Source organism: Pinus tabuliformis, chromosome 6 (assembly GCF_031772625.1).
Source record: "Pinus tabuliformis cultivar Carrire ecotype Pingquan chromosome 6, CPIR1, whole genome shotgun sequence".
NCBI classification, from domain to species: Eukaryota; Viridiplantae; Streptophyta; class Pinopsida; order Pinales; family Pinaceae; genus Pinus; species Pinus tabuliformis.
The window spans coordinates 1608569237-1608582748 of NC_142292.1; the positions used below are offsets into that span (position 1 = coordinate 1608569237).

The following is a 13512-nucleotide window of genomic DNA, read 5'->3' on the forward strand; positions in this document are numbered from 1 at the left end:
CGATGGGGATTTTGTTTCCTCCCCTCACCAACTCCAGCATCTACCAACTCTTTAGAAAACTCTAGAGCTATGGATTCCTCTCTACATGCGACCAATATTCCCAACCATGGTCTTCAAAAGACTTAGGTAAAGAAACAGGGGCTTGCAAGCAGTGGAGGCACCCAATCTATAAGAGTCCAGTGCCTAAGGAATTCATCCTGACCTACATTGCTCAGACCACCAAAGATGAAACCTCTCGGAAAGAGGCAGACCCATATAGAGCATTGATTGAATGGGAGCATCCTCCTTGGTTACCCGGAGGATATGACGACCCATTCGAATGCCTAGACCTATAGGACCAAGCAAGGAAGGACAAGGCCAAGCACAACCAACTTCAAAGGGATCAAGCTCCAAGCAAACAACCCTAGCATGATCAAGTCAAAGTTCAAGCTCACCAAGCCTCATAACATCTTCCAAGAAAGGCTCACTTTGCCTCCACCTTCTCCTAGTTTTCACAGCTTTTTCAATTATCTCGGTCATCATGGTAAATGTAATTTCTATTTTTTCTTAGTTCTCAATAGTTTTAAACTCATATATGAACTCTCTGAGGGATCATTTGGTTTCTCTCTCATAGGTAGGTGGTCTCCCTTAAGTTTACCATAAGCTAGGATAGGTATTTTGCAGACATTTATTCCTTTGAACACAAACTTACACAAGCTTTACCAGCGTGTAAAACAATTTTGGTAAATATAAAGATCTTAGCTTGCTTACAAACAAGAATGTACAATGTCTAAATTGATTATATATTATGTTTAAGAAAATATGTGATGATTATATTCATTTACAAAAATAAAATAACAAAATGTTGAAACTGTTTTTTATTATGAATTAAACAAAATAAAGTTGTCCAGAAAAAATGGAACTTTATTGGAATCATAAACTTTTACTTAGTTATCCATCTAATATTAGTTTATAAAAGCACCACAAAAATCTCCATTATTAGTTAATTAAATTTGTTGAATTGAGACCCACGAGGAGTAGCTCAATTGGTAATAGCCTTGGTAATGAAGTGTTGTGTTCCATAAGATTCTAGGTTCAAACCCTTTGCGAAACAATCATATAAAAAATAAAGTCTTGAACTGAAATAACCATATATACAGAGTTCAAAAATAAAAGTGACAAAAAGTGACAAATCAAAAATAAAAGTGACAAATCCACCTCTTCTAGAGATAGACCAAGATTCTAACCATGGATTTTAGAAAATTAGGTTAAGGTTCTACTAACCATAAATTTGATATCAAGCGATGCAACACTCCTTTCAACTTTTTGTGACAAATCCACCTCTTCTAGAGATAAGCCAAGATTCTAACCATGGATTTTAGAGAATTGTTCTACTAACCATGAATTTGATATCATGTGATGTAACACTCCTTTCAATTTACAACTTCCTCCATTAGGATGAGCTCTTTGGTACCATTTACTTTATGACATGACACCATCTACTTCAAACATGCTTTAATTTTTGATATGCTATCAATTACGTATGGGCAAGGTTTAGGAATCAGCAGCACTTACTTGGATGCTAAAAAGAAATTGGCTGCCATATGTCGGAAGATTCCTAGTCAATTATTTTGTATTCCATCCCAAAGAGTGAATTGTTTTTGTTATTTTTTCAATTTTCTCCTTCATTTCTTTTAATCTCATGTTTTTTTATTTCTTCTGTTTTATCCTTCATTTCTTTTAATCTCAAATATATTTTATTTGTTTCAATGCTTTTTTTTATTCAATTCTATATTATTTTCGCAATTTCTTTTATATAAGTTATTTTGCTTTATTAAAAAAATGTTAATATATAAATTTCATAATTGTAAAACTATTAAAAATGAAAAAATATATTAGAAATATAATTTACATTTAAATTTTTTTGAGTTGTAAGTGAGTGTGATTTGATTGTTTGTTGAATTAGAATGTGATTTTTTATTTGATATTTTCATTAATGCTATTAAAATTAAGGGCCTAGGGCCTTGACTGGCCAGGTTATGTAAATCAAAACGTTATGATTGAGGTGATTTGAGTCCAATTTCCCATTAAAGGTTGACTAGCTAGTTTATGTAAATCAAAACGTTATGATTGAGGTGATTTGAGTTCAATTTCCCATTAAAGGTTATACGGTGGAGGTTGGAATGGGGTTATAGTTGTAGTTATTGGAATTGGATTTGAGTTTAATTTCTGACTAAGGGTAATAGTTTTAGAGGTTGTAATGGGGTTATAGTTGTAGGAATTGGAAGTAACTAGATTTTTTAAGAAGTTAATAGTGTGATTTTAAAAAAAAGTTGTCTTTTAGTGTGATATTTTAAAAAATTGTTTTTAGTGTTTTTAGTAAAATGTTATTTAAACTGATTTTTTTGATTATATATAGATTCAACACTCTGATTATTTATCAAATTTGTGATTTTAATAAATTCTCCCTAAATTTGAGAAAAATTAAATCAGAATAACTCAAAAAAAAAAAAAAAAAAAAAAAAAAAATAACAAAGGATTTTTTTTTACCACTAGATTTTTTTTCTAACTTAAGAGATTGTGCCTCGAGCAACGCTGTAACACGGTTGGTTAAATGCAGCTTCCAGCTTCCGCGTAGATTGTATTACAATTATTTCATTCATAAAATCGCCCTGCCAGTCGTTGACATTGATATTTAAATGTCGCGATCTTTTCGCTTGGCTTTTTTAAGCAGAGCTGCCATTCGGAGGTCTCCCGTGCCCAGCATTTAGTCTTCGTATCTTTGCAATAAAAAAAAGCATTTTATTGAATCTTCAACATCATCTCTTCTGGAATCTGAATTCAATGCGGCGCTTTCTTGAACGCCCACATGTTCTCTGAACGCAGTCAGATGGTTAAGACAACAAGACGATTGACAGAGTTGGTGGGCAGTTTCAGAGGACAGCCAATTTAAAAGAATATAGAGAAGATCAACAACAGCATGGAAAGCTGTAAGAATGGAGGTCGCGGGGTCGATACCGCTAGCCCTGTTAATGATCTGCATGGCGCTTATTTTTACAGAGGTAGAATCTCTGAAACAAAGTTATGTCCCTGCGCTCTTCGTAATGGGGGATTCTCTGAGTGACAATGGAAACAATAACTTCCTTCCTTCTGTGGCGAAAGCCGACTTCCTTCCTTACGGCATCGATTTCCCACTTGGGCCTACAGGGAGGTTCTGTAACGGGCGTACTGTTTCAGACTACTTCGGTAAGGACGAGGCATTATTAATAATTCATTGTAGAAGCTAGGCGTTCTCCATGCAGGTGATAACGCTCTGACTCGCAGCATAAAAATATTTACAGAATTATATGCATAGTTTTCAGGGTTGTTTCAGTGGTTAAATTGTTATCCGTAACTTTGGATTTATAAAGTAAATTAAAGTTGTTTTGTATATTTCGCAAGTTTTGAAAAAAGGAATTTTATATATAAAAATATACATAAAAGAGAATTTGATTTTTATATGTTTGTTAAGGGGTGTTGATTTTGGGAAAAGGATTATTTTAAGTATCAGGAGTTTTTGCAATGTATTACATTATATTATTGATTTTTTCCTGGGATTCAGCTGGGTTAAGTTATTTAACTAATTAATTTCTCATGAAAAATCAGTGAGCTACGACTCCCTTTCATGGAAATGATTATAGATAAATGACTTACTTTAACTTAGCTGAATCCCAAAAAAATGATATTTAAAAAAATTGTTGTTCTTTCCAATTTAAATCCTGTAACTTTATTTTATTTTAATATTATGGTGAATTATTAATTTGTTTAAAATGTTTGGTTGACCCAATGTGCTCATTGGATTATAATAGCAAGAGTTTTTATATTTTTATATTTTTTTTCTTAAGATTATGGTAAAGTGGCAATTTGTTCAAGGCAAAATATATCAATAATTTCTAATTTAGCAAGATGTTGTCTCAAATTCCTTTATCAATAATTCTATTATAAGATTATATACTCACAATGATCTATTTTATTTTATTTTTTGGAAAATTGTAGCTTTTTATTAATTATAAAAACTTTCTATCAATTATGCACATAATGCATTTTTTTGGGTCCCAAACTGCACCACTCAAGAAGATGGTGCCCATATAATAAAAACCAAAAAACTAAAAAATAAAAAATAAGGTTGGGGTTAAGTAAAAGATTGTAAACACTTTTTTTCTTTTCTACTTTTCTTCATTCTCCTTAATCAGGAGTGGTTGTTACAATAATTAGTTGGTTCTCTTATCTCTACCTAGGATGTTTCTTATTTGAGTCTGAGCTCCCAGATGTATAAGGAAGTTTGAGTCCTCCTATCTCCTTCTCCTTAGGCATTTATTGTCCCGAGTGTCCTTCTACTCTTGGATTTTGTGACACTCATACCACTATTCCGGATTTGGGATTTCCTCAGTGATGGGTCCCAAGTCCTCCTCTTCCTCTTATTCCTTGGGTTTTGGCATTGGGAATTGCCATCCCTTAAGATTTTTGACTGGTTTTTTTCCTCTTGGGATCTTTCTTTCCCAAAGAACATGTGGTTTGTAGATGTCCAATTTGGAGACAAAAACAATAGATGTGTTCTCATAATCTAAGTGGGTCCAAGAGTGGTCGTTACATGTCAAAAGAATACGGTGAGGTAGTTCTTTACTGAGGTCTACCTCAACACATATCCTAGCAAAGGTATAAATTGTTTCTTTAGTTCTCTGTGTATCCATCTTGATGTATTGGTTTTTTCTTTGTGTATCCATCTTTATGTACTCCCCAACATGTTGTCGATTCCTTCCAGGACTTTTGGATGCTAGAAGTGAAAGGGTAAGTTATGTAGTCTTACCAAGAAATGATCTACTTTATTATTAAATAGCATTAATTAATTCTAAGAAATATCTTAAACTCTTATCTATAAATTAAAAATTAAGACAAATAAATATTTTATTTTATATATAATATTTAAGGGAAATTATATTTTCTCTTTCTCATTTCTAGGGCAAGAGTGAGGGTAATACAACAATATTTATAGACATTTAGCCATTATAAACAATATTTCTCATCATTATGCCACTCACAAAGGAAGATAACAACCATATTGCCCAACCACATAAAATAATCCCTATTAACACTTATATATATATATATAAATTTATGTTTATAATAATGAATTTATTAAAAACCTTGATAAGTAGTCTAATTGGTTAAAGTTTCCCTTTGACGAATCTTTAGCCCTATGTCATCTTTAGCCTTATGTCATAACGCAGAGATTCAATTCAAAGTTAAGCTCTTTGTGTTTAGTCGGCTAGGCATATACGGTTAAGAGGGTTATTTTTTCTCTCACTGTGAAATCGTCACATTGCCTGCCATGCATTATATAACTATGTTTCTAACATGTACTATGGTTGAAAATTTCAATGATTTAAATGTATTTCGAGGGTATATTTTGAAATATATTTCAAAAATATAATGAATAGCATTAAAGTTGTTTAATCAAATTTCCAAAAATCGAATGTTAATTTACAATTAAGATAAAAGCATAATCCATTTCAATGTTTTAATTATCAATTATCTTATCTGTGTGCATGTATAAATATAGGAGAGTTTTTGGACATTCCTTTCGTGCCTCCCTACTTAAATCCAACCACGAGAGGGCCGAACGTTATGCGTGGAGTAAATTATGCATCAGCAGCTGCAGGCATTCTGGAAGAAACCGGCAGAAACTACGTGAGTTTTATGGATATCTGGACACCTAATCAGAGTTTCAATTACGTTTTATTTTTTATTTTTTTCTTATATTTTACTTTGATGGTAATTTGAGAATATTTTAGAAATGGATGAAAATAAAAGTATTAAATTTATGTTAATTGGGATTTTTTAAATGGAATAGTGTTTAATTGTAATTTTTTGGAGTTTAATCAGTGAAAAAATTTGTGGTCAAATTTTTATTTGTGTTATTTAAATTGATTTTTTTATTGTATATGGATTCAACATCTTCAAAAAACTTATGGGGCACTTCATTTGTGAAAAGTTAACATGTCAAACTTGTGATTCAATGAATCCTGCCAGATATTAGACAAATTAGATCGGAAAATAAACCAGAGAACTATCCAAAAAATTGTAGTTAAAAACTATTAGTTTTTTAAATTTAATCATTCTAGGATTTTTTTTGAAATTTCACTATGAGGAGAGAGGTCAATTAGCTTGACCTCTGGGCATTAGAAGAAAGATCAATTTGTTTGACCCCTCTCTTGACGATCAGATTTATGACCATGTCAGATTCCAAGATATTCCCAATACTGCAATACAATTCATGGAAATTCCTGCAAGATTTGTGCAGGGATTTTTGTAACTCTAGGTTATAGCTGTCAAACTTCAAATTTCTAGTGCCCCAAAATTTTTTTATGATGCAGAATCTATTTTCACCATAAAAATATGATTCAATCAAACACTGCTACTGAAATATTTCTTGAATTTTTTTTACCAGATTCCAGCCCCTCTTAACCATATAAGCAATTCCCCAATATAAGTGTTTCCTCCCCTTAAGTAAACTGCTCCATACACAAAACCATAGAAGTATATCCCAGATAAAGAAAATTTCCTCCCCTAAGTAAACGACTGCATACACAAAGCCATAGAAATATACCCCAGATAAAGAAAAAGAAATTAACTATTTTTAATTTATCCTCATCCATTTTTGCAAAATATTCGGAAATTTACAATCCACTTAAAAATATCTTACAACATCATGAAAAATGATCTCCTACAACGCCTCTGCATGTTGGGTTTCACCTGCCATAACAGTTTTCACATCATTCATTCACTGATATCAGCGATTTCATATTGCAGGGTAGCAGAATATCGTTGAGCCAGCAAGTTTCCAACTTTGGTATTACAGCCCGGGAGATCGCTGTACAATTGGGAAGCGCTCAGGCTGCTGCAAAATACCTCTCAAAATCTATTTTTTTATTTTCCTTCGGAAGCAACGATTACATCAATAACTACTTACAGCCTTCTATATATGCAACAAGTCGGAGATATTCGCAACAGAGCTTTCGGGACCTACTCCTCTCTGAATACTCCAAACAGCTCTCGGTACTAATTTATCTTCTTACAACTTTTACATTTTCTCAAACAAAATCTAACAAATCAGATGCAATATAGTCATTGACTGTATATATAAGCTTTATGGACTAGGCACTGATTTTAAGTAAAATTTATGCTCAGGCTTTATACGAGCTCGGTGCAAGGAAGTTCGTGGTGTCCTCTGTTGGTCCTTTGGGCTGCATTCCAGAGCAGTTGGCCTCTGCTAATTCAAATGGCATCTGTGTGAATTCTGTCAACGATCTGGTCGAGGATTTCAATGGCGGACTTCGACAATTGATGAGTTATCTAAACGAAAATCTGCCAGGAGCAACCTTTGTTTCTCAGAGCTCTTCATATAGCACAGTGCTGGATATCATCAACCACCCACGTTCATACGGTAATGGTTATTATTGAGAATCTGCATATTATATTAGTATAAAATTCATCTCAGAGGATTCAAGACCTTCAAAATAGTTAAAATATTATTATTATATTATATCAAAATTTATTTGTGGAAGCACGTTTCTCACCAATTAGTATGGTTCATCTACACACATTTTGAACCAAGCAGTGTGATTCATCATCAGACAATATAGAGATCAATGATGAATCACATTGGTTGATTCAATATAGAGATCAATGATGAATCACACTAGTTAGTTCTAAAGAGATCAACGATGAATCACACTGGTTGGTTCTAAACTCTTATGTAAGTATCACTCAAAAATTTGTTAGAAACAAGATATAGATCACATAAACCTAAATTAATCATTATAAACCTTATCAAAGTTAAATTTCTAAAAAGCATTTTTTTTTAGGCTTCGTCATATGCACTTATGTAATTAGGTTTTTATATAATTATTGAAATTTTGCAATTACCATATACATGTATGGTTGACCTTATTCTCACACTCTCTTATTTCAATTACTGATTTTAAAAATTAGATTAACTTTAAACTTGCTTTTATTTATCTGATTTAGAATATTCTTGAAATCAACAATAAAATTAAATTTAGCAATCCAACCCACAATTTATACTAAACCTATAAAATGATAATATGGGCCATTCAAAATCATCACATTTTATTGTTTCACTGTGCCTATATTATATAGGCATGGTGTAATTAGAAGAATAGGGACAAGGCCTTTGATCGCTTCACTCTGCCTATAAAATGTAGTCATGGTGTAAGTAGAAGAGCAAGGACAAAGTCTCTTTGATTGTTTCACTGTGCTTTATTGTTTCACTGAGCCTATAATAATTATATAGGCATGGTGTAATTAGAAGAATAGGGACAAGGCCTTTGATCGCTTCACTCTGCTTATAAAATGTAGTCATGGTGTAAGTAGAAGAGCAAGGACAAAGTCTCTTTGATTGTTTCACTGTGCTTATAAAATGTAGTTATGGCGTAAGTAGAAGAGCAAGGACAAGGTTTCTTTGATGGTTTCACTGTGCCTATAAAATGTAGGCATAGTGTAAGTAGAAGGGTAGGGACAAGGCCTTTGCCCAACAGTGCTACATATTAGTGTGTGCTACATACATATTAGTGTAAAGATGTACATACATATTAGTGTAAAGATGTATTAGAGTTTACACCATTTAAAAATTATCTTTCATCATTTATCTATTTCATTTTTGAATTGATGGCATATTTTGACATCCAATAATGGTTAATGAGTATAAATTTAACAATTAATTTTATTGAATTTACTGCTTCATATGAACATTAATCTGCAATCCAAATAAGAATCTCCATGGGAAGATAAACTAAAGTGATTAATAAACTAAGTTAAAATATGTGTAATAGCAAGGTTTACATAAATCTAAAATATTATAATATTATGATAGCATGGGTGACTCTAAATCTAAAGTAATATTAGATAATGTTGTTAAAACGCATTGCTTTATGATTTAAGGGACTTGGAATGCATTGCTTTGTTTTATTGAAATTCTGAAATGTGAACTTCATTAATGCAGGGATTAGTGTTGTCAACGAGGGATGTTGTGGAGTGGGGAGATTTCGTGGACAAATTACATGCAATGCCTTGGTTTTTCCATGCCCCAACAGAGGTCAATATGTATTTTGGGATGCCTTCCACCCAACTGAAGCAGTGAATTTAATTTTGGCAAAAGCAGCTTTCGATGGAGGGCCAGCTGCTGCTTATCCTATCAATGTCAGGCAGCTTGCACAGCTATAAATGACTGATATTGGTAACTTACTAGCTACTACTGATTATAGTTTGCCTTTCCCTAGATGGTTGATGTTGGTACCTTAATAGGTACTGATGATTTCTGAGATCTGTATGAAAGGAGTAAAGAAGCAGTGGCTTTTTCCTATGAAATTAATGCATCTCGGGGAGAGTTTACTGAACTAACATTCCTATATGTTTTATAGGAAGAAATAATAGAGATAATATTTCATATCTTTACGCTGAAACATAGTATAAAGGTTGCTAATCAGCATTCAGGAAATTTCAAATTACTACGAAATCTTAACTCTGTAATATTGATTGAGTTAGGAAAGCTCTCAAAAATGGTAAAACAAATTATGAAGATATTTTGTGAACGGACTGCAAAATCTCCCTACAGTTTTACGTGGCTGTAATTTGTCAATGTTTGGCTTTTGAAGGGATAAAGTGATTAAGGTATTTAAAATCTTCTTGCAGTTGTAGGTGATTTTTATATTAGTGAAATATGGATATGTATTTTAGGTTTCATCCGAACTTTTCCCGAATTTGGTTTAATAAAAATTCAAGTTCTGTATTTTTCATGTTAACATACATAGCTTCTACTATGTCATAGTGTCAATATCTACCACACCATAATGTCAATATATCCCAAACCAATAGTGAATATATGTTTCAGAGAGTGAATCTGATGTTAGGATGTGTTGTGAGTGTATTCGTGCACAATCGACTTGTATATTATGCATTCAAGAAGGATCCTTATAAACCTGACATTAATGTTTTCTTAGACAACAAAGAACAACATCAAAAGTCACGAATTTGAATTGCCATTATGTAGAGTTGTTGAATTTCCATTGAATAGAAGCCAGTCATTTAATGATCTTCTTTAACATTTTCAACTACATTCTTCTCTCTTTTTTGTTTTTTGGCTTGTTGGATATAGCTGGGAGACCTTCAGATCACCATTTCATTTTAAATCATATAAACTCCTCTTCTAACTGTATATATTCCAATAAATCTCGGCTCTTCTTTATGTTTGCAATGCTTACATGGTTATTCTTTAGTTGTTTTGGGTAGATAGTTCATCCCTAACATTGAATTGAGGTTTCTCTGTGAGGTTTTTGTGATTAGGATCTATGTGCAACCAACAATCTCTTCTTTTGGGTAGAGATTTCATCACTAGTATTGATGTGAGGTTTCTCTCGACGTTTTTTTATTAGGGTTTATGTTTAGTGAATAATCTCATTACATTGTGGGAAATTGGGAAATTATGAGAAAACATATATTCACCTGCAAAGGTTTTTCTCAAATAAGGTTAAATCTTTATACTGATATTACTAGAATATTACTATCTAATAATATTAATGTAATTGTAGAAGAAGGATGAATCAATTGTTATTGGGGAAATTAACAATCTTCATGATAATAAGGAAGGCTACAATGATAAGATTAAATTCGTGGATTCAATCATGGAATCTTATTTATCACAATTTATCATCATTTCATAGAGGTGATTAGAAGAAACTTCATCCCATGCTCCTCTACTTTGTATTACTCTAATTTGTATCGTCTTTCATTACTATTTTGTATTGGAAACAATTGCTCAAATTACATTCAGTTAACATGTAGTTTCAGAGACTTTACTTACAATATGTGTTATTCATGTTAGAGTAGTAATGCTAAAGTTTTAATTTAAGAAGTCTCTAGTGATGTATGTGTGAGTTAGGATTAGCATATTTTTAATAGTTTTGAATCTATTTAATTATGTAGTTTTAAGCAATTGAAACAAGTTATTCACTCACTAGCTACTCGTATTTAACTATGTTATTTTGTAGTTTCCTCCTTTGCCTATTTATCAAATTAGTATCAGAGCACGTTGTAAGCATCTTTCACCAGTTAAGTGAAAATTGTTATATGAACGTTGTTAGCTGAGAGTATGAGAGTTGATCCCTAAGAGTTTTTAGATCCATTTGTTTTACAACACTATTATTGAGAAAGACGCAAAACCAAAGAAACCAAACTTGCTAGAGCCTTTTGCCAGAATAATCAATTATCATTATGGTGTACAGCTAGTAGAGCCACCACCATATCAAAATAAATACCACATTAGAAGAGTTCGCTAAAGGGTTTCGAATCAACAAGAAAATATCCACCACAAGCCACAATGTTTGAAGGTTTGAAGCATTCTTCCCCCCCCATCCCCCCACTACAAATTCGGGATAATATGAAGGGATTTATTTGTTGCATGTGACCCTGAAGGAGCTATTAATTTGGAGATATTTCTAAATATTTTTTGTAAAGTAATTTTTAATTATTTAATAAAACAAGTGTAATATGTAGCATTGTTATTTTTTTCATTTAAAAAAAAGGGTAATTTCTTCTATTGATGAAAACAAAAGATAGTTACATTTTTTCAGTTATTAAAACCATCCATAAATCCAGAATGACCACAAAAATGAAAAAGACACAAAGTCTAAGAGATCCCAAAGAGAAAATCCATTTGAAAAAAATAGAAAAGCCAATAAAAAAAGTCAGTCTCTTCTAATGAAACACGAAATAGACGGATAGGAAGGTATTTTCGCTACTATAACACCCTCCAAAATTTCACTACATTTGAATTTTGGAGCCTACCTTATTGTCGTATCAAGTGTCGCCTCAATCATCAAGTGTATTTTTATGTTGTTTCACATGCCTTAAGTGTTCTTGAGTGTTCTCAAGTGTTGTCGCATTGATTAGAACATCTATATATGCATTTCATGATCATAACACATTTATTGTTGTAAAATGACACTTCTGGGTCGCAGTCACACACACTTCACTAGTTATACTTGGGGAATGTGCATAAAGTGGTGTTTTGATGTATATTCATTATTGATCAAGTTTGTCTAAGTTTTCTCAATGAGTTAGTATGTGTCGCACATGATTTTATGTCTAGAACTCATCTTGCTCACCCCTTGACCAATCATCTAGACTTAGAAAAATTCGGGTTGCAAAGCGAGCCCATTAACAACAACAATGCATGAGCACACTCTGAAGCCTTGATGGGAGACCCTTCCTTGTTCAAAAGTGAACCCCGTGCCTTCCTTGAGAGCTGGGTGCACTCCAAAGGCATGAATTCCCTTCCTTGTTCCGAACTACACTATCCAAAATGACTAGGTCTTCCTTGGGCACACTCCTTCAACTCGAAGAAGTGTGTCCTACTTGAGCGCACTGGCGCACCCTGAGGACTTGAAGTTAAATCCTTCGACCTTCCCTAATGCGCCATGAGGCGCCCTGAACTTCTTGAGCACATTAACACACTTTGAAGGCATGAAGCCCCGCCCTTCAGCCTTTAAGAATGTGGCCTGTGCCCTTCCTGAGGCCTCTTGAGCACATGAGTGCACCTCAAAGGCACAAAGCCTTACCCTTCATCCTTCAAGAGTGTGCCTTGCACCCTCCCTTTCTCCCTTGAGCACATAGCACACTTTCGAAACCTGAAGCCTTTCCCTTCGTCCTTTGGACTTGCGACATGTGCCCTGCCTTTATTGTTTTCTCCCTTTGAGTTCATGTCAAAGCCTCAAAGCTCCTCCTTCTTAGTACTTTAGCCTTTCCAAGTGCGCCCTTGCACCTTGAAGCTCCTTTGACTATTTTGAGTGCACTGAAAAGGCATGAACCGGAAAATATGCATAAACATGGTAGAGTAGGAGATTTTTAGACTGACAGGTGTTCTTCATGAGTGATTGCAGAAATAGGTATTCCAAGGACCTCATGGTAAGCACACACGAGGAAGATCAGGCAAAGAGGATAAACAAAGGAAGCGTAGAAAGAACTAAGAACACACCTGAAACTTGATGATCAAAGCACCCTAAAAGCTCCAAGATTGAAGACCCTTTGGAGGGTGGATGTGATATGACTGGAAAATGAACAAAGAACAAATATAGTGGCAAATATGTCACCTCCGAAGCGAGTCTATGTCATCAGTGACTCTTTGTTCCAGTCATCCAAGCTAGTGACATGTCTAGTTTCATCATATGATGATGTGGAAGTCAAGATGTATTATTGTAATTATTGTAAAAGACAAAAAAGTAGAAGTCCAAGAGTCGTGTGTGAACTCAAGAGTCATGGAAGTCCAAAGGACATAATACCAAAAGTTATATGTAATTCCAAAATTCATTTGGAACTCTAAAAGTTACAGAAATCCAAAGGTCATTAGAAGTTATAAAGTCAATTGTCATGAGGATATGAAGGGTCACTTCTCAAGTTATAAATAGATCCTCATTTCTC

At 33.4% G+C, this 13512-nt stretch overlaps 1 protein-coding gene across 1 annotated transcript; it reads left to right on the plus strand.

Annotated features, from left to right (window-relative positions):
* Positions 1-2923: 2923 nt before the first annotated feature.
* LOC149265036 (GDSL esterase/lipase At1g71250-like) lies at positions 2924-9662 on the plus strand. Its single transcript, XM_089391271.1, has 5 exons — positions 2924-3225; positions 5579-5706; positions 6829-7074; positions 7207-7462; positions 9041-9662. The coding sequence occupies exons 1-5, from the start codon at positions 2976-2978 to the stop codon at positions 9259-9261; spliced, it is 1101 nt and encodes a 366-aa protein (XP_089247397.1). The 5' UTR covers positions 2924-2975; the 3' UTR covers positions 9262-9662.
* The last annotated feature ends 3850 nt before the right edge of the window (positions 9663-13512 follow it).